A 20361-nucleotide genomic window follows, 5' to 3' on the forward strand; every position below is an offset into this window, starting at 1 on the left:
ATAAGCAGCCTCGGGGACACATGAGACAATAACCAAAGGTCTTTCATGTCACTGGCGTCCTGAAGGAAGAGTCAAATGACAAAAACATATCTGGGGGCCAGGTGCGGTGGCTCATGCCTGTAATCCCAGCACTTTGGGAGGCCAAAGCAGGTGGATCTCCTGAGGTTGGGAGCTCGAGACCAGCCTGATCAACATAGAGAAACCCCATCTCTACTAAAAATACAAAATTAGCCAGGTGTGGTGGCACATGCCTGTAATCCCAGCTACTCAGGAGGCTGAGGCAGGAGAATCGCTTTGTAGAAAGCAAAAAAGTTCCTTTTCAAAGTTGCCCTTCTTATTAAAGAATAAATCGTAAGTGTTAGAAATAATGTACATTCTATGTCCTTGTACTTTAACCAAAATATTTGTTTTAGACATAAGAGGTGTTAGATATAAGGGAATGAGTACATTCTATGTCCCTGTACTTTAACCAAGATATTTGTTTTTGATGTGAGAGATGTTAGATACAAGAGAATGAGTACATTCTATATCCTTGTACTGTAAGCAAGATATTTGTTTTTGACGTAAGAGATGTTAGATACAAGGGAATGAGCACATTCTATGTCTTTGTACTTTAACCAAGATAATTGTTTTTGATGTAAGAGATGTTAGATACAAGGGAATAAGCACATTCTATGTCCTTGTACTTTAACCAAAATATTTGTTTCAGACATAAGAATGTTAGATGTAAGGGAATGAGTACATTCTATGTCCTTGCACTTTAACCAAGATATTTATTTTAGATGTACGGGATGTTAGATATAAGGGAATGAGTCAACTTCCTCTTTTTCCTTTGTTCTCCCTTGCCTTTACCTATTTAGGAAAGTTTTAAGTTATTAGGCAGTCAGGTTTAGCTTAGATTGTGAGGTCTGGCTCCAGCCAATGGAGATAGGACACAGCAGCAGGGACAAGCTGCATAAGGGATAAAAATGGCTTCCTTCCTTTGTTCAGGTGTGCTCTCACCATTGTTCCATCTGCAAGGAGCACCCTTTCTGCAGAAGGTAAATTTGCCTTGCTGAGAAAACTTTTTGTCTGAATGCTGATCTTTCCTTGCAGTACTGAGGAACAAGCATTCTGTTTCTGAATAAACATTTTACTTCTAACAGCTTAAACCTAGGAGGTAGAGGTTGCAGTGAGATGAGATTGTGCCACTGCACTCCAGGCTGGGCAACAGGAATGAAACTCTGTCTCAAAAAAACAAAACAAAACAAAAAAACAAAAAACCATATTTGAGGAAACAATGATGGAAAAATTCCCAATTTGATGAAAGACATAAACTTACAGATCCAAGAAGCTGAACAAATCCCAGACAGTAGAAACACAAAGATATGCACACCTCATCTAACTGCTGAAACTAAAGGCAAAGAAAAATCTGGAAAGCAGCCAGAGGACAATAACACATCACTTATACGGGAATAAAGATTTGGGGGACTGTGGATTTCTCACCAGAAATGATGGATGCCAGAAGGAAGTGACATCACATATTGAAGTGCTAAACAAAAACCGTCAATTCATAAGTCCATATCCAGTGAAAATAGCCTTCAGGGATAAAGGTAAAATATAAAGACATTCTTAAAGGAAAACCAAGGGAATCTGTAGCCAGTAGACCTCTTCTACAAGAATGGCTTTTTAAAAAAACCTTTTTAGGGCTGGGTACGGTGGCTCACGCCTGTAATCCCAGCACTTTGGGAGGCTGGGGTGAGCAGATCACTTGAGGTCAGGAGTTTGTGACCAGCCCAGCCAACAAGGTGAAATCCTGTCTCTACTAAAAATACAAAAACAACCCGGGCATGGTGGTGCATGCCTGTAATCTTATCTACATGGGAGGCTGAGGCTGGAGAATCGCTTGAACCTGGGAGGCAGAGGTCGTGGTGAGCTGAAATTGCGCCACTGCGCTCCAGCCTGGGTGACAGAGAGAGACTGTCTCAAAAACAAAAACAAAAACTAGCTGGGCATGGAGGCACATGGCTATAGTTCCAGCTACTCGGGAGGCTGAGGCGGGATGATCACTTGAGCAGGATGATCACTTGAGTCAAAGTGTAGTGAGCTGTGAACTCGCTACTGCCCTCCAGTCTGGGCAACAGAGCAAAACCCCATCTCAAAGAAAAAAAACCACTTTTTTTTTGAAATTCATGGTTAAAAGCATTTTGTAAAATAAATCTCCAGGCTTGGATAGTTTCAGTGGTGAATTCTAACAAATGTTTAAATAATTAACATGGATTCTATAAAATGTCTTCCAGAAAAAAGAAGAGGAAAAAACACTTCCTCCATTACCTTGATACCAAAACCAGATAAAAACATTACAAAAAAGAGAAAATTACAAACCAGTATCTCTTATGAGTGTAGAATCACCTGAGGTAAGGAGTTCGACACCAGCCTGGCCAACATGGTGTAACCCCATATCTACTAAAAATATAAAAATTAGCTGGGCATGGTGGTGGGTACCTGTAATCCCAGCTACTCAAAAGGCTAAGGCAGGAGAATAGTTTGAGCCGGGAAGGCAGAGGTTGCAGTGAACAGAGATCATGCCATTGCACTCCAGCCTGGGTGACAGGGCAAGACTCCATCTCAAAAACAAAACAAAACAAAACAAAATAAAAAAGGCCGGGTGCACTGGCTCACGCCTGTAATCCCAGCACTTTAGGAGCCAAGGCAGGTGGATCACGAGGTCAAGAGATGGAGACCATCCTGGCTAACACAGTGAAACCCTGTCTCTACTAAAAATACAAAAACAAAATTAGCCAGGCATGGTGGCACGTGCCTGTAGTCCCAGCTACTAGGGAGACTGAGGCAGGAGAATCACTTGAACCTGGGAGGCAGAGGTTGCAGTGAGCTGAGATCATGCCATTGCGCTCCAGCCTGGGCTATGCAGCAAGACTCTATCTCAAAAAAAAGAAAAAAAAAAAAGAAAGAAAGAAAAGGCCATTACCAGCCACTACAAAAACACACTTAAGTATACAGACAAGTGACACTATAGAGCAACCACACAAACAAGTCAGCATAATGAACAGCTAACAACACAATGACAGGATCAAATACACACACATCAATACCAACCTTGAATGTAAATGGGCTAAACGCCCCAATTGAAAGGCACAGAGTGGCAAGAGCTGGATAAAGAAGTAAGACCAAATGATATGCTGCCTTTAAGACACCCATCTTGGCTGGGTGCAGTGGCTCATGCCTGTAATATCCCAGCACTTTGGGAGGCCGAGGCAGGTGGATCACTTGAGGTCAGGAGTTCAAGACCAGCATGGCCAACATGGTGAAACCCCATCTCTACTAAAACTACAAAACTTAGCCAGGTGTGGTGGCGCATGCCTGTAATCCCAACTACTCAGGAGGCTGAGGCAGGAGAATTGCTTGAATCTGGGGGGCAGAGGTTGCAGTGAGCCGAGACTGCACCACTGCACTCCAGCCTGGGCAACACAGCAAGACTCTGTCTCGAGAGGAAAAAAAAAAAAAAAAGGCCCATCTCAGATGCAATAACCCTCATAGACTCAAAATGGAGAAAAGTCTACCAAGCAAATAGAAAACAGACAAAAGCAGAGTAGCAATCTTAATTTCAGACAAAACAGACTTTAAGCCAACAAAGATAGAAAAAAGACAGAGAAGGGCATTGCATAATAAGGGATTCAATTCAACAAGATCTAACTATCCTAAATAAATATGCAGCCAACAGGAGCACCCAGATTCATAAAGCAAGTTCTTAGAGACCTACAAGGAGACTCAGACTCCCACACAATAACAATGGGAGACTTCAACACCCCACTGACAGTATTAGACAGATCAGTGAGGCAGAAAATTAACAAAGATATCCAGGACCTTAACTCAGCACTGGATCAACTGAACCTGACAGATGTCTACATAACTCTCCACCCAAAAACAAGAGAATATATCTGATCTGTACATGGCATATACTCTAAAAACAACCACACAATTGGACATAAAACAATCCTCAGCAAATGCAAAAGAACCAAAAGCATACCAGCCACTCTCTCAGACCACAAATCAATAAAAATAGAATTCAAAACTAAGAAAATCGCTCAAAGCCATACAATTACATGGAAATTAAACAACCTGCTCCCGAATGACTTTTGGGTAAATAATGAAATTAAGGCAGATGTCAAGAAATTATTTGAAACGAATGAGAACAAAGATACAACAGACCAGAATCTCTGGGACACAGCTAAGGCAGTGTTAAGAGAAATTTACAGCACTACATGCCCACATCAAAAAGTTGGAAAGATCTCAAATTAACAACCTAACATCACAACTAAAAGAACTCATGAAGCAAAAGCCTCCACCTCTAAAGCTAGCAGAAGACAAGAAATAACCAAAATCACAGCTGAACTGAAGAAGACTGAGACACAAAAACACCATTCAAAACATCAACTAAGCCAGGAGCTGGTGTTTTAAAAGAATGAATAAGATACACAGGCTGTTAGTTAGACTAATAACAAAAAAAAATCCAAATAAATACAATTAGAAACGAAAAAGGGGATATTACCATTGATCCTGCAGAAATACAAATAACCCTCAGAGACTATTATTAACACTTCTATGCACACTAACTAGAAAATCTAGAAGAAATGGATAATTTCCTGGACACATATACCCTTTCAAGATGGAACCAGGGAGAAACTGAATCTCTGAACAGACCAATAATGAGCTCCAAAATTGAATCAGTAATAAATAGCCTACCCACCAAAAAAAGCCCTGGACCAGATGGATTCACAGCTGAATTCTATCAGATGTACAAAGAAGAGCTGGTACCATTCCTACTGAAATGATTCCAAAAAAATTGAGGAGGAGGGACTCCTTCCCAACTCATTCTGTGAGGCCAGCATCATCCTGATATCAAAACCTGGCAGAGATGCAACAACAAAAAAACTTCAGGCCAATATCCTTTATGCACATTGATGCAAAAATCCTCAACAAAATACTAGCAAACTGAATCTAGCAGTACATCAAAAAGCTAATCCACCACAAACAAGAAGGCTTTTATCCCTGGGATTCAAGGTTGGTTCAATATATGCAAATCAATAAACATGATTCATCACATAAACTGAACTAAAGGCAGAAACTACATGATCATCTCAATAGATGCAGAAAAGGCTTTTGATAAAATTCAACATCTCTTCATGTTAAAAACTCTCAACAAACTACGGTTTTTTGGGTTTTTGTTTTTGTTTTTTTTTTGGAGACAGGGTCTTGCTCTGTCGCCCAGGCTGGAGTGCAGTGGCACAATCTGGACTCACTGCAACCTCCACCTCTGGGGCTCAAGTGATCCTCTCCCACCTCAGCCACCCGAGTAGCTGGGATCACAGGCACACATCACCACACCTGGCTAATTTTCCTATTTTTAGTATAGCGTGAGCTACCATGCCCAGCCAACAAACTAGGTTTTGAAGGAACATACCTAAAATAATAAGAGCCATCTACGACAAATCCACAGCCAACATCATACTGAATGGGCAAAAGCTGGACGCATTCCCCCTGAAAATCAGCATAAGACAAAGATGCCCTCTCTCACCACTCCTATTCAATATAGTATTGGGGGCCAGGCATGGTGGCTGACTCCTGTAATCTCAACACTTTGGGAGGCTGAGGCAGGCAGATCACCTGAGGTCAGGAGTTCGATACCACCCTGGCCAACATGGTAAAACCCTGTTTCTACTAAAAATACAAAAATTAGCCGGGCACAGTGGCATGGGCCTGTAATCCCAGCTACCTGGGAGGCTGAGGTTGGAGAATCACTTGAACCCGGGAGGCGGAGGTTGCACTGAGCCAAGATCATGCAACTTGTACTACAGCCTGGGCTACAAAGTGAGACTCTGGCTAAAACAAACAAACAAACAAACAAACAAAAAACACTACTAAGAGAATAAAAAGATAAGCTACAGACTGGGAGAAAATACTTGCAAATCACCTATCTGACAGAGGACTTCTATCTGGACATACATAGAATTGTCAAGGCTCAACTATACAAAAATAACCCAATTTTAAAATGCTAAAAAGATGCACAGAGACACTTCTCCAAAGAGGATGTACAGATGACAAAGAAACATGTAAAGCAATGCTCAACATTATTAGCCATTAAGAAAATGCAACAGGCCAGGCGCAGTAGCTCACACCTGTAATCCCAGCACTTTGGGAGGCAGAGGCAGGTGGATCATCTGAGGTCAGGAGTTCGAGACCAGCCTGGCCAACATGGTGAAACCCTGTCTTTAGTAAAAATACAAAAATTAGCCGGGCCTGGTGGTGGGCGCCTGTAATCCCAGCTACTCGGGAGGCTGAGGCAGGAGAATCGCTTGAGCCTGGGAGGCAGAGGTTGCAGTGAGTGGAGATAGCGGCATTGCACTGCAGCCTGGGCGACAACAGCGAGACTGCATCTCAAAAAAAAAAAAAAAAAAAAACACCCAACTATGCTGAGATACTACTACATACCTATTAGGATGACAAAAATAAAACTACTGACCAAGGATGTGGGGTCATCACAACCCTCATCCACTGCTGGTGAGAATGCAAAACGGCAATGGTTTGGCAGTTTCTTATAAAGGTAAACATACACTTACCGTGTGACCCAGCCATCCCACTCCTGGGTATTTACCCTAGAGAGATGAAAACTTATGTCCACACATAAACCTGGACACGACATGTTTCTAGCAACTCTATTGACAATTGCCAAAGATTGGAAAACCACCCAAATGTCCTTCTGTGGTTCAGAACAGAAAATAAATACAAATAAATATAAAAGGGAACAGACTTTTGATACACAAAACAATTGGATTTGGATGAATCGCCAAGAATTAGAAGGAGTTAAAGAAGCCAGACTCGAGAGCTCATGACTGTATGACGCCATTCATATGACAATCTCAGAAAGACAGCTACAGTGACATATGATGCTGTTCATGTGACAATCACAACACGATGAAGACTCCAGTGACGGAAAATAGATCGATGGCGGCCAGGAAATGGGCAAGAGGGGAGCGTGGAGCTACGAAGTGGCAACATGAGGAGGTTTTGAGGTTCTGTGTCTTGGGTGTGGTGATGGGTACACAAATCTGCACAAGCGCCAAAATTCATTTTCAAAATGTCAACTTTCCTCATAATTAAAAAAACTAAAAAAAAAAAAAAAAAACAACAAATATATACAAAACAGTAACACTGAACGCAAAATCAAAACCCAAACGACAACAAAAAAATAAGTTACAGGAGAACCACATCTTATGATCTCAGGTTTATAGAAAAACCAACATACTTGTTTCTGTCTATCTACAGAATGAGGCCCGAGAGGCTGGCGGTGAATAAATCCTAATCTTTCTGATTATAGGAGCCCTTTGGTTTCTTTTTTTTTTTTCTTTTTTCTGTACATGGTGACTGATAAGAGTCCTTCACTTTCTAACCTCATATCCTGCTTCTAATTTTTAAAAATAATGTGCCTGTATGGATTCTCAGTCAGCATAAATGCTAATAAAGATAAAACAAGCTTTAGCCGAGCATGGTGGTGGGCGCCTGTAATCCCGGCTACTCAGGAGGCTGAGGCAGGAGAATCGCCTGAACCTGGGAGGCAGAGGTTGCAGTGAGCCGAGACTGCGCCACTGCACTCCAGCCTGGGCAACAGAATGAGACTCGGTCTCAAAAAAAAGATAAGACAAACTCACATTTCAATGAGTGGCCCAAACGGAATCCTGCTATCTGTTACCACACAGAATGGCTCTTGGGGCTTTGCCAGTTTAAAAACGCTGTGTTTATTTCTATCGTGGAGGAGATAAAACCCTACAGAAGAAGGAAAGAAAGGAGGCCTACCAAGAGGTTGACAGACTCGATGACGTCCAGGAACACCTCATTCTTCCGATACTTGATGCCTTCGGACCGCCAGGACACCGCGTTGGTGACGGTGGCTGGGGGCCGTGGGGCCCCTGTTTCCAGCTTGTGGCCTTCCTGAGTGATGTACCTGTGGGGCCACATGCTCAGAGTGAAGCAGGTGGCACCTGCACCAACGCCACAGCTTCTGGCCCTGATATTTCGGCAGGGTCAGGGCGGGTGCAGGGCTGGTTCTAGCCACCTTGAAAACAGCCCCTGGATTTCAGCAGCTCCAGAAAAGGCAGCCTGTGGTTTCACCTGGGGCTGCTTCATTCAGGAAAATCTTCACAATTTCCAAAACCCAATACACTCAAGTTATAGAGTCTAAAGTGCTCATTTGGGGGGGCCAAGAAGACCATGTTGGGGAGGAAAACAAGAAGTGGGTGTGAGCTGCTTCCCATCCCCGCTGAGCATGCGGATGGAACTGCCGCCTCGGAGTGTAACCTGGTGACCCCATCCCGCTGAGGGAGCAGCAGGTGCAGTGGTTAGGAACACAGGCTTCTCGGGGAGTCTGTTTGCTTGACCCCCTGTAAAACGAGGAGACGGTAAACAGGGAGGCTATGAATCGAGTGAATGTGAAGTGCTAGGGCCTGGCCCCCAGGAAGCACTTAATTCACGTTGCTTACTATCTGAAGGGCAGGATTCCAAAGAGGGGAGATTTCGATCACAGTCTCATTTTATGACAGTAAAAACAAAGGAGCTACCTTAGTAGCAAGGGACTGAGGGCATCTGCGCGGATGGAGAGTAAAGATGAGGAGCAGGAAAAGCACTGTTATGTAGGGGTGTAGAGGAGGAAACGAATTAAAACCACTAAGCAACTTAGTAAAAACCCGAATACGGCTGGAGGTGGAAGGCGGGTGGGGGACAATACGAACACAAATTTGCCCCTTCTGTTTCCACACCTGATGACATCGATGTCATGACACTGCCCAGGCCTGGCCCCAGGCCCCACCCCTGCCCACTCACTCCTGCAGGATCTTGCTGTCGGTGGTCTGGGGGTAGCCGAAGTCCATGAGCTCATCCAGCAGCTCGTAGATGATGACAAAGTTGTCCCGGATGCTCTCCTCCTCCAGCTCCTTGAAGTACTCGGAAAACACCTGTGGCGGTGAGGGAGGGAGGGAGGGAGGGACGAGAGGCAGATCGTTGAGCAGACAGATGAGGAATGAATGAACGCTTGCACACATTCATTTGCCCACTAAGTCCTACCAACAGCCCACTTCCCAGGCTCGGTGGCGTGCTACAGGCCCTGGACCCAGGTAATGGGGCAGGAGGACAGCAGTGGTTGGCTGTGGGGTGGGACCAGTCTGGAGCTGCTACAGATGTCCCCGTTCTCTTCCCTGCCCAGACACCCCCAGGCAGGGAGCCCCTCCTGAGCAACTGTAACTGTCATCCCTTCCTGAGTCTGGAGCGACTCAGACGAGGACCTGATGAGCTACCATCTTCCCCATTTCAATGGAAAGCTCAGAAGGTTAAGGAAGGGACGCCAAAGAAGAGGGGCTGTTAGAAGCACTTTTGCAGGCACGAATGCTGAAGGAAGGGGCGTCACTAAAGCAGAAAGGAACTGCCCAACCCTTGGGTGAGGACCTTCCCCTTCCCTCATCCCCCATCCTCTGATCTGCTGACCCCGTGCGCTTTAGGACTGTGATCGCCCGGCCTCTGCTTGGAAATCACAGGTGTCACAGCCAGGCCCAGCCCTGCCTGTGACAGCACCACGGGTCCAGTGAAGGCAGCCCTTGGCCTGCACGCGGGGCCTTCCCAGGTGACCCTCAGCTCCTTCCCCACGCCCTCACCGCCCAGGCTTGCCCCTGTTCCCCAACATTCTGCACAGGCGGCATCAGTGAGGGATGAAAGCTTTCCCAGGCCCAGCACAGGCCTCCTGGGTCCTATTCCCCACTTTCTTGAGCCCCAGAGCCCGCCCCAGCCAGGCTCATCCTCTCCAGGAAGCCAGCAGCAGCCTCCTCACTGGCTTCCAGGCTGCCTTCAAGTCCTCCTTCTGCTCAGCAGCCAGAGAGGCTGCTTTAGATCAAACCATGTCTCGTCAGTCTCCTGCTTAAAGCCCTCCACCACCTTTCATCAGAAGTGGAACGAAATCCACACTCCTGTATAACCTGCCCTCTTCCCAGCTGACCTCAGCTTTATACTCTGCCAAAGGCATGCCGGCCTCCCTGGCCACACCACACACACACCTGTCCCAGGACCTTTGCCCTGGCTGCTGTCTGCATCTCACTGGCAGCCTGGGCCTGGCGTGTCAGCTCTCTCCAAGGTGGGCCTCCGGCATCTGTGCCTTGAGAGCCCCCTGGGACATTCTAAGCTGGCTCAGCTCTGCAGCTCTGCTGGTTATTCCAGCCCCATCAGCTGGTCACCCCATATCCTTCCAAAGCTGGCTGGGGGACTTGCTTGTCCCTTCCAGGGTCAGGGCACCACTGCTCAGCCCCACCTTTTCCTGTTCACTTTCCTTTCTTCCCCAGGGTCAGAGAGCAACACGAGCTACAGAATTCCACAGGCATGGCGGCGGGGTTTGGGGCTCCCCTTTGCCACTTCCTGGAGTTCCAGCCCCAGCACTCTCTAGGGAGGCCACGGCTGTCTCTAAGGTGGCCGGGTATGGGGAGGTCCACAAGCAGAGCCAAGACAGCTGCCACCCAAGCCCACAGCCCCGCTGAGCGAGACTCACCTGCACCACCTTATAGAGGAAGGAGAAGACCAGCGACACGCACGCATTCTTCTTGGATGTGGCAACCACTGCATGGTAGTCACAGTTAAGGAGCATTCAGAGGCTGGGGCTGCTGCCTGGAAGATCCTGGTTCATGGAGGGACCCTCTAACCCTCACAACCCTCAGAGCCTTCCCTACCCCTACTCCCAGCCGTTTACTTGGCCCATGGTAGGCTACCAAGCTCCTGGTCCAAGCTACACCTGGGACACAGAAGTCACCAGAAAGACATGCTCCCAGGCCCCAGGGAGCACTCACCAAGATGGAGAATCACAGGGATGGCAGGTGGCACAGGGCACCTGTCCCAGTGGCTGGGTGAGGAGCTGTCCTGAGCAGGGAGGGAGTGAGGCTCATTCCAGGAGCAGAAAGCAGGACACACTGGCCCTGCTCCTCCAAAGCCGACACCTCGTCATGACCCTGATGAGGTCCAGGGTCCCCTGGCCAGACTCTGCGGCAAGTAGCCAGGGCCAATTCTGGCTTCAGCCCTTCCTGTCTTTGGAAACATAAGCCTTGGCCCATGAAATAAACCTTTCTAGAGAAACCTCAATATTTCTCTCCTGTGTAATGGGGGCCTGTGAATGAACTCACCAAGGCAATGTACGTGAGATGTCTGGCACAGATGCTCCCTTCTGCCATGGGAGCCAGCCCCTGCCGCCCAGGGTCAGTGTGTGCTGGGCGCTTCCTGTTCCTTTTTCCCTAATGGGCCCCCAGAGAAGGTTGGTTCTTCCTCTGCAGGCCCACGCACTGCACCCTGGACATCCCTGTTCACAGCATGTCTGTGCCGCCTGGCTTGTCTGCCCAGCGGTGAGCTCTAGGAGGGAGGGCGGGGGCTGCATCCTCTCTCTTCCCGCCCCACCCCAGCACAGCACAGGGCCCCAGGAAAGGGACGCTGGCCCAGTCAAACGAGCGCTGGCCTCCCTCCTGCTGCCTGGCAATGTGCCCTCCCCAGATGCTTTATAAGCAGGGGCAGTGGGTGCCTCTCAGCTTCATGGGTGCCTCTCAGCCACGGCTTTGCTGAGAACTGTCCCGGCTGGGGGTGAAAGGATGTCCACTCAGCCAGAGGGGTGAGCCCTCCCTGCCTCTTCCCTAGATGCCCAGGTGTGAAACGTGGGGGCCCAACCAGAAACTGATCTGATGGCTCCTGCTGAGCTCGGACCACAGCCACCTCACCCTCCTCTCAATACCTGGGCGGCTTCAGAGGACTGTCAGCTCCCTGGGTTAAAAGCCACCTAAGATCATCTTCAGAGCTATTCTCAGGGCCTTCCAGAGCCAGGTGAAATACACACAGAGGTGCACCACAGGGAGCCCTGGACCAGCACGGCCCACATGGGAATGTGCACACGAGTCACCAGGAACAGATCTTCCTACAATGCAGATTCTGACAGGGCAGGGCTGGGTGGAGCCCGGGATTCTGCATTTCCAAAGGGCTCCCAGGGGATGTTCTGGCCCATTGGCCACACTGTACTGGCAAGGCTCCAAGTGTCTCCAAGAACACAGGAAAGGGCAGAGAGCCCATGTCTGCTGGGAGCAATGTGCACAAGTCAGCTCAACTGACCCGAATGGTCCCGCAGCGAGGGGTCGTTGTTCCCACCGAACTGTGGGAAGGTGAGGGATTCGCCTCCAGCCCCATGGCTGCTGGAGCTGGGGCTCAAACCAGGCTGTGGCTGCAAAGCAGGCCCTTCTGCAGTAGTGTGGGTACTGAGATGGGCCTGCAGGTCTGCCCAAAGCCGTGGGGTGGCCAGTTAGACCTCCTGGATAGAAACTGGCTTGGCCAAGTCTCCCCATGGGCCCAAGGACAGGAAGGGTGGGGGACTCTGAGATCTGGGCGGGACTGTGAGGAGTGTCTCCCCTTCTCTGTACCCTACCACCCCTCCGTGGTCCAGGCCACTTCCCCTCCCACCTGCACAATGGCCCCAGCCTACTCCTCACCTACCCATGTCCTCTCCTGTCCCCACAGTCTTGCCCCACTCAGCAGCCAGAAACCTCCACAAGATGCACATCTAAAAGCCTCCAAAGACTTCCTGTCACATTTCAGATGGTGTTCTTTGAGACCCCAGACCCCGTTGACCACTCCAGCCTCACTGCTGCCACACGCCCCCTCTCGAGGGCTCCAGCCACCCCGATTGCAGCTGCTGGAGTGAGCCTTTCCCCTGCAGAGCCTTCACCCACGCCTAGTGCCTGCCTGCCCCTCCAGCTGGCAGAAGCCAGGCCTCCCTGCAGGCTTCCTCCAGGATGTCACTTCCCTTCCTGGGCCCCTGGGCCAAAGGAGTTCAAGTCACACCTGCTCCTCTCCCCACACCCATCACGCGTGTCATCGTGCATTCTCCGCCTGTCTCTGCAGGCAGCAGGGAGCTCCGGGAGGGCTTGGCTGCGTCCAATGCTCCCGCTGTGCACAAACCAGTCCCGGTTGAAGGCGCGTGGATGTGCACACACACCAACACCCACACAGGAGTCTCCTGGGAGCTGCCCCAGTAAAGGGATACGATACAGGTTGTTGTGTTTGATCCACATGAAACGGACCCCTCCGTGGGCCAGGATGGGCGACAGCATCCCCTCCTCCTCCTTCTCCATCAGGATGGGCATGAAGTGCTCCACCTCCGACATGTCCACGTCGCCACGGTAGTTCCGGCAGATGAGCACCTGGGGTGGGGAAGGAAGAGGAACGATGCTTGCATTTTCAATTCTACAATCCAGGGGCTTGGGGCAGGGGGTGAGATGCACCAGCCTGCTTCCCTCTGGGGACTCCGGTCATGGCCCCTATCCACAAAAGAGCAGGACTCGAGGCCGTGCTGATCTCCATCCCCCAGGGAATTCCTGGAGAAGAGCATCTCCCAGTGTGAACGTCCCCAGGGGCCACTGCAGTTCTTTGCAGGGTGAGGGTAGAGGGGAACTCTGCGGCAAAGGTCCAGGACCGAATCATTCAGAGATATCAGGTTAAGTAATGCCTCACAAGCTCTCAACGCAGACCTTCTCAGAGCCTTTGCCGGGCCAACGCACCCTGCTCTCCCGCCTGTGTCAGGGCGCCCACTCCCGCTGAAGATTCGTATTGACTGAAGTCCACCGGTGGCCTGAAGAGGAGAAGCCCTCTTCCTGGTCTCTCTCTTTCATAGCCTGTGGGTCAGGATATACAGCATCCAGAAACCCTGTCCACTGCTGATAGGAAAGGAAAATGGGACAGCTACTTTGGTGTAGTCTGGTAGTTTCTCAAAAAGTGAAACCCAGTGTTACTCTCCGATCCAGTCATTCCTCTCTCTGGTATTTACCCAAGAGAAATGAAACCACATGTCTGCACAAAGACTAGCACAAGAATGTTAACAGCAGCCTTAACTGAAACAGACCCAGACTAAAAACAATGCCAATGTCCTTCAGCAGGTGAACTAGAAACAAACTGTCCATGCACACCATGAGAAGCACACCTCGGCAACGAAAGGGCCCGGACTCCCGATACGCGGGCTCATCAGAATCACTGTGCTGGCTGAGAGAAACCAGACAGACGAGCACTCATCCTGTATGACCGCACGTGTATAAAAGCCCAGAAAATGGTGATGAAAAACACATCGGTGGCCGCGTAGGGATGGGGCTGGACAGCAAAAGGGCGTGAGGAAGCTTTCGGGGGCGATGGAATGTGTGGTTATGGCTTCCCACATGACTGAGCTCATCAAATTGCACACTTTAGATAAATGCAGGTTATTAGTGCAAATTACATACATCTCATTAAAGAAAAAAAGGAGGTCGGAAGTTTTGCTAGCCCGGGCACGGCTGCGGTTGGAGATGCTGCCTGGAGCAGCTGCAGCTCTTGGGGCCTGCAGGACAGCCAGCTGCAGGACTCAGCAACGCGCTGAGAAGGCCATTGCGGCGCTGACCATCCTGGGAACCAACTGCCTCAGAACTTGGCATTTCATCACACGCTGCCTTTATTCTCTTAAGGAGAGACTGGGGGTGGTGGAGGGTGGCACCTTCCTTTCCTAGTGTCTCCTTTGTGGCCTGTGGGACTGATTGGAGGGAGGCAGGTGATGACGTGTTGAGGGACCAGCCCCTTCCCCTGCTGTCACTCTTGACCCCCCAAGGTCCTTCCTCACAAAGGGTGACAGGGCTTTTCCTACACAGAAGCCAGATGGGGTCTCTCTCCCACTGTTGAACTGCCACCTACCCCAGCCTCCCCGGCACTGAGAACAAAGCCCAAGTCTGTCCCTGTGGCTCCCAAGGACCGGCGTGGTCTGGCTCCTCATAGCCTCTCTGATGCCCCTCTGCCTGCGCTGCCCTGGTCCATTCCCCTCCAGCCTGGCCCTTAGCTGGTCTCTGAGTGATCCACATCTGTTCCCACCTTGGGCCTTTGCCCTGACCTGGCTCTTCTCATTTCTCAAGCCTCAGCTCAAATGATACCTCCTCTAAGAGTCCTCCCAGCTGGGCGCAGTGGCCCACGCCTGTAATCCCAGCACTTTGGGAGGCCGAGGTGGGCGGATCACGAGGTCAGGAGTTTGAGACCAGCCTGACCAATATGGTGAAACCCCATCTCTATTAAAAATACAAAATTAGGCCGGGCGCGGTGGCTCAAGCCTGTAATCCCAGCGCTTTGGGAGGCCGAGACGGGCGGATCACGAGGCCAGGAGATCGAGACCATCCTGGCTAATCCAGTGAAACCCCATCTCTACTAAAAAATACAAAAAAAAACTAGCTGGGCGAGGTGGCGGGCGCCTGTAGTCCCAGCTACTCGGGAGGCTGAGGCAGGAGAATGGCGTAAACCCGGGAGGCGGAGCTTGCAGTGAGCTGAGATCCGGCCACAGTACCCCAGCCTGGGCAACAGAGCGAGACTCCCTCTCAAAAAAAAAAAAAACAAAATTAGCCAGGCAGGCATGGCGGTGCATGACTGTAACCCCGGCTACTTGGGAGGCTAAGGCAGGAGAATCACTTGAACCCAGGAGGCAGAGGTTGCAGTGAGCCGAGGTTGTGCCATTGCACTCCAGCCTGGGTGATAGAACATAACTCTGTCTCAAAAAAAAAAATTCCTTCCTGCTTGCTCTGACTGAGATCATGTCCCATCCCTCTGCACCCTGACCCCTGCTTTATCCCTATCACCTGCTGCGTTATACATTTATTTGTATCCTCGTCTATTGTCTGACATCCCCTGAGAACAGCGATGACTCCTGTCTCATTCACAGCTGTGTTCCAGCACCCAGAACGGGGCCTGGCCCATAGTAGGTGCTCAGTAAACATTTGTGGAGTGAATATGGGGGTGAGGAGAAAAAGGAAGCGTGGATAATGTCCAGGTCTCCAGTGCAGGTGGCTGAATGGGTGATGGCATCACTGAGATGGAGAGAGAGCAGGTACAGGGAATGCATTGAGAGAAATGCTGAATTTGTGGTGGCGGCGGGACCTCCCTAGTGTCCCAGAGGCCAGTGGATCTCCAGAGAAGTGCTGTGGACAAAGTCGAGAGTCACCGGCCCATGGACATGAGTCAAAGCCCACCTGGGAAGAGTGACAGCATGGGGAGGCACGCGTAGGCCTGAGCCGCTCCACAGCCCCGAGGAGGGCAGAAAAGGAGGAGAGCAGGCAGTGCGAGAAACAAGAGGAAACCCCTGAGCGCAGCCTCCCGGAAGCGGAAGGGAGCACTGAAGAGGAGGTGGTCAGTGGTGGTTAGTGGTGTAAGAAGCCAGCTAGATAAAGCGGAGAAGCTTCCTACTAGGAGAGCTTCCTTCCAGCCCAGTGTGGCCACGCCGGTGTCCTCAGTGACCAGACACGTGGCCATGAATTTCTCAGTGTGCTTTATTTTTGATTAAATGCAGTCGGCTCACGAGGCCGACTTTGGAAACAGGAGGTCCGTGGGTTGTGGAATAAGAAAGGGCATCATGGTTGCAGAGGGAGGGAGGGAAGCCCATGGCTGCCTTGGGGAGCTTTCTGAAAGGCAGGTCTGATCATGCCTCTCTGGGCTATGGTCTCCTCACGGTGGCTCCTTGTTGGAAATGAAGTGGTCCCCTTGGTCCCTCTCTCCCATCTCGGCATTAGCCAGGACTTCTGGCTCGGCGGCCCCAGCAGGCTGCCCCTTGCAATACCTCTTTTCCACCAGATCGTGCCTGATCACCTTCCAAACCCACTTCCGGCATTGCCCTCTTCCAGGGAGCCTTTCATAACCACCTCCACCTCCCACTGGCTAAAGACGAGGTTGAGCAACTGCAGGACTTGGGACCTTGTTCCTGCCCCTGTGGCTGCCTGGATCCAACTGTGTGGTAATGTCTCTGCTTCTACGGGACTCCCCTGCTAGACTGAGAGGCCTGGGAAAGCTAACATGGATCATGGGTGGTGCTGAGCCTGTCTCACACATCTGCTCGGCAAATCTGCACAATAACTCCATGAAAGCCTCTTTTGACCAGTGAGGAAAGCGAGGCTCAGAGAGAAGGTGCCTGTCCCAGGTCACACAGCTGAGCAGCAGAGATGGGTTTTGAGCTCAGCCCTACCACCACAGCCACGGTGCCAATGGACACCCTATGCCTGGCACAGGACAGGGTGCATCCTAGGTGCTTATGAAATGTTTGCTGAAGGAATAAGCCAGCCAAGACAGGCAGCCCGCTGGCACCTCTGGGGAGGCAGTGGCCAGGGCGGAAGCAAGACTCATGCCACCAGGACTCAGGATACACTGCACACACCCAGCCCCTGGCGTGCTCTAAGACGCGTGTCTTCCCTGCTTCCAAGAAGGTGGGGGAAGGAAACCCAGCACTGGATCTCACCAGTTATTGGCTTTGGTTGGCTTCCAGGGCAGGCACCCACTCAAGGGACTTCAGGAAAGTGTGGGGGTGGGGTGGGGCAGGAAGGGGCAGCCACTTCACGTCTTCACTCCCAGCTGCTTTAGGGCTCACCCCTGCCCGCCTCACCTAGGACCTGACACCCACGTTTGTTTCTCTCACTGATCAATGTTGGGTTTAACATTGTTGGACCGGTGCTTGTTGCTTCCACATGCAACAGGCCAGGCAGCCACTTGCCTTGCACCTGGGATGGACTTGGGAGAAGGCAGAGGACCATTTCTAAAAGGCGGGGACAATCCCTTCTTTCAGTTTTCTCAGATCCTCTGGGGAAGATGCCCGGGTTCTAGTCTCTGTCCAGCTCCCTGGTATCTCAGGTCCATTTGTCACCCCTCCTTAGGAAAACCCTCTCTCATCCTCCGGCTGAGGCTGACTGTCTGTATAACACATCCGCCCCGCACCCCCACTGCAACTGACATTTATTTGTGTTTCTGGAGATCGGTATCCATCTCCCCAATCAGCCTGTGAACGTCATAAGAACACAGATTGTTGAGCCCTGGCACAGTGACTCACGCCTGTAATCCTAGCACTTTGGGAGCCTGAGACAGCTGGATCACTTGAGGTCAAGAGTTCGAGACCAGCCTGGTCAACATGGTGAAACTCCGTCTCTACTAAAAATACAAAATTTAGCTGGGCGTGGTGGCAGGTGCCTGTAATGCCAGCTACTTGGGAGGCTGAGGCAGGAGAATTGCTTGAACCCAGGAGGCAGAGGTTGCAGTGAGTGGAGATCACACCACTGCACTCCAGACTGGACAACTGAGCATGACACTATCTCAAAAAGAAAAAAAAAAAGCAGGATTGTTTTTTACTAAACACAAATCGACCCCAGGCTTACTATCCTGCCTGGCATTAGTAGGTGCTCCCCAGATATCAGCTAAATAAACAAATGCTTCTGGATCGGACTCCTAGACTTCCTACTTCTCTGTGACCATTGTGACCTTGGTCAGGTTACTTCACCTCTCCATGCCTCAGTTTCTCCCTCTATAAAACGGTACTCGTGATCACCATCCACTCACCTAACCCTTGTAACTCACTATCGCAATGAACGTGGAGAAATTCCTACTGAGAGAAAGTCGAAGCTGCAACGCCCTGAGAGGGCGGGACTGGCTCGAGAGCACCCAGTCCCCGCCACGCCTCGCCACCCCCGGCCAAGGGTCGCGCAGCCCCTGGACACCCTGCCTGGCTCCGAGGCCGGCTGCGGCCCCGCTTCTGGGTCCTCCACCGAGCCCAGAGCCTCTGGCCCGGGTGCCTGGGAGCAGAGGGCGGTGCAGTCAGTTACCTGGCAACGCGGTGGCTGCAGCCCACCGCGTTACCTAGCAACAGGGCGTGGATTACCCACTTAAGACCCCCGCCCGGTTACCCAGAAATAGGGTGGGGCTCTCAGGTGAGGTCTACCTGCCTCTTTGCCTCACACCAGGGTGGGGCTCATAAGCCGGTTACCTAGCAACAGGGTGGGTCCCCGAGGGCGGAGGCCCCCGCCGGTTGCCTGGCAACAGGGAGGGTGGGGAGCCTTCATTACCTTGCCCTTCAGGTCCAGCACGTAGACGGCGCTAGCGGACATGGTGGCTGCAGGAGGCCTCGGCAGCGGCAGCGACGGTGGGGACTGCCAGGCGTTGAGCAAGGCCGGACGCCGCCCGCGACAGCTCACCTCCACTTCCGGTTCGGGGAGCCGCGCGGGGACCGTTATGTCCGGTCCGGGAGGAGCTGTCAGGAATGCGCAGGCGCAGGACGGACTCTGCGCAGGCGCATTACGTGGTATGTGACCCTGTTTCTTGCTCCCGCCTGAAGCATCCCGGAAGTAAGGCCCTGGGAGGCGGGGCCGACCAAATCAGGGCACCCACTGGCCGCTGCCAGGCTGAGCTATGGAGCCAGAGCAGCTGAAAACCGCCTCCCGTCGGCCGAGTTAGGCGAGAGAGCCTGGTGGTGAAACCGACCTGGGACCCAGCCCTATGGAGCTCACAGTCTAGTGGGGAAGTCTATGAAACAAGTGTACAGTCACCAATTGTGATAAGCTCAAAAGGGAGAGGTAAGGCCGTGGTTACTTGGAAAGAGGTCAAACTTTCTGAATGGCAATCAGACCTTATCAACAGTCACCACCTGTCATTGTCAACTTTTATCAGTGAATGAGCATGCCTGTTTATTGCCTGGAATGTTACGAAAACCAGTCTCACTGAACCTTGACCCAGCGTACCGTGTTTCATTTCTGCAAAGTTAGTGGTCGGTAATGCAACTGGTGGCCCTTGATTAATCCATTGAATCATATCTAATTTGCTTTTATGAAATCTTGGGCTTTGGAGAAATACCTGCATTCTGTTCCAGTTAGCCATCACAGTACCCTGGGGATCCCAACCCTGCAATATCAGAGTGGTTTACCCAGGATGCCTGCCTTTCACATCTTTTATTTTCCCTCCTATCTCCGTTTTGGCGTTTGGAAAGATGATTTTTGCAACTCGGTAATTATATAGTCTTTGCTTAGGATAGAAATGTGACCGAACCTCTAGAAAAGCAAACTAGAATGTTTGAGGACTACTAAGTGATCCTGGGCTGGAAGGATTCTTGCACAAGGCACAGAGCAAGCAGCCAAGAGAGGCTTTTTGCTTTTTTTTTTTTTTTTTTTTTGAGATGGAGTCTCACTCTGTCACTTAGGCTGGAGTGCAATGGCACGATCTCGGCTCACTGCAACCTCTGCCTCGCGGGTTCAAGCAATTCTCCTGCCTCTCAGCCTCCCAAGTGGTTGTGATTACAGGCACATGCCACCACGCCCGGCTAATTTTTGTATTTTTAGTAGAGACGGGGTTTCACTATGTTGGCCAGGCTGGTCTCAAACTCCTGACCTCAGGTGATCCACCCACCTCGGCCTCCCAAAGTGCTGGGATTACAAGGGTTAAGTTAAACATTAAAAAACGAGAGAGCCAGTGCCCTTGTACAAAGGCTGGGATGTAACAAAAGCC

The 20361-nt window shown here is 50.7% G+C and overlaps 1 protein-coding gene across 2 annotated transcripts in view; it reads right to left on the minus strand.

The window, feature by feature from the left end:
- Positions 1 to 19396, minus strand: part of AP1M1 (adaptor related protein complex 1 subunit mu 1) — a 32516-nt gene extending 13120 nt beyond the window's left edge. The window contains exons 1-6 of one of the 2 annotated variants that reach the window (XM_021930831.2): positions 18930 to 19396; positions 13100 to 13256; positions 10580 to 10647; positions 8875 to 9005; positions 7852 to 7999; positions 6618 to 6653 (exon numbers count right to left, since the gene is read on the minus strand). In XM_021930831.2, coding sequence (XP_021786523.1) covers positions 6618 to 6653; positions 7852 to 7999; positions 8875 to 9005; positions 10580 to 10647; positions 13100 to 13256; positions 18930 to 18971 — 582 coding nt within the window. In that variant the 5' untranslated portion in view covers positions 18972 to 19396. The remainder of the gene's footprint in view (positions 1 to 6617; positions 6654 to 7851; positions 8000 to 8874; positions 9006 to 10579; positions 10648 to 13099; positions 13257 to 18929) is intronic. The other variant, XM_003915101.5, reaches the window with a different exon arrangement.
- Positions 19397 to 20361: the final 965 nt, after the last annotated feature.

This window comes from Papio anubis, chromosome 20, assembly GCF_008728515.1.
Source record: "Papio anubis isolate 15944 chromosome 20, Panubis1.0, whole genome shotgun sequence".
Taxonomy (NCBI): Eukaryota; Metazoa; Chordata; class Mammalia; order Primates; family Cercopithecidae; genus Papio; species Papio anubis.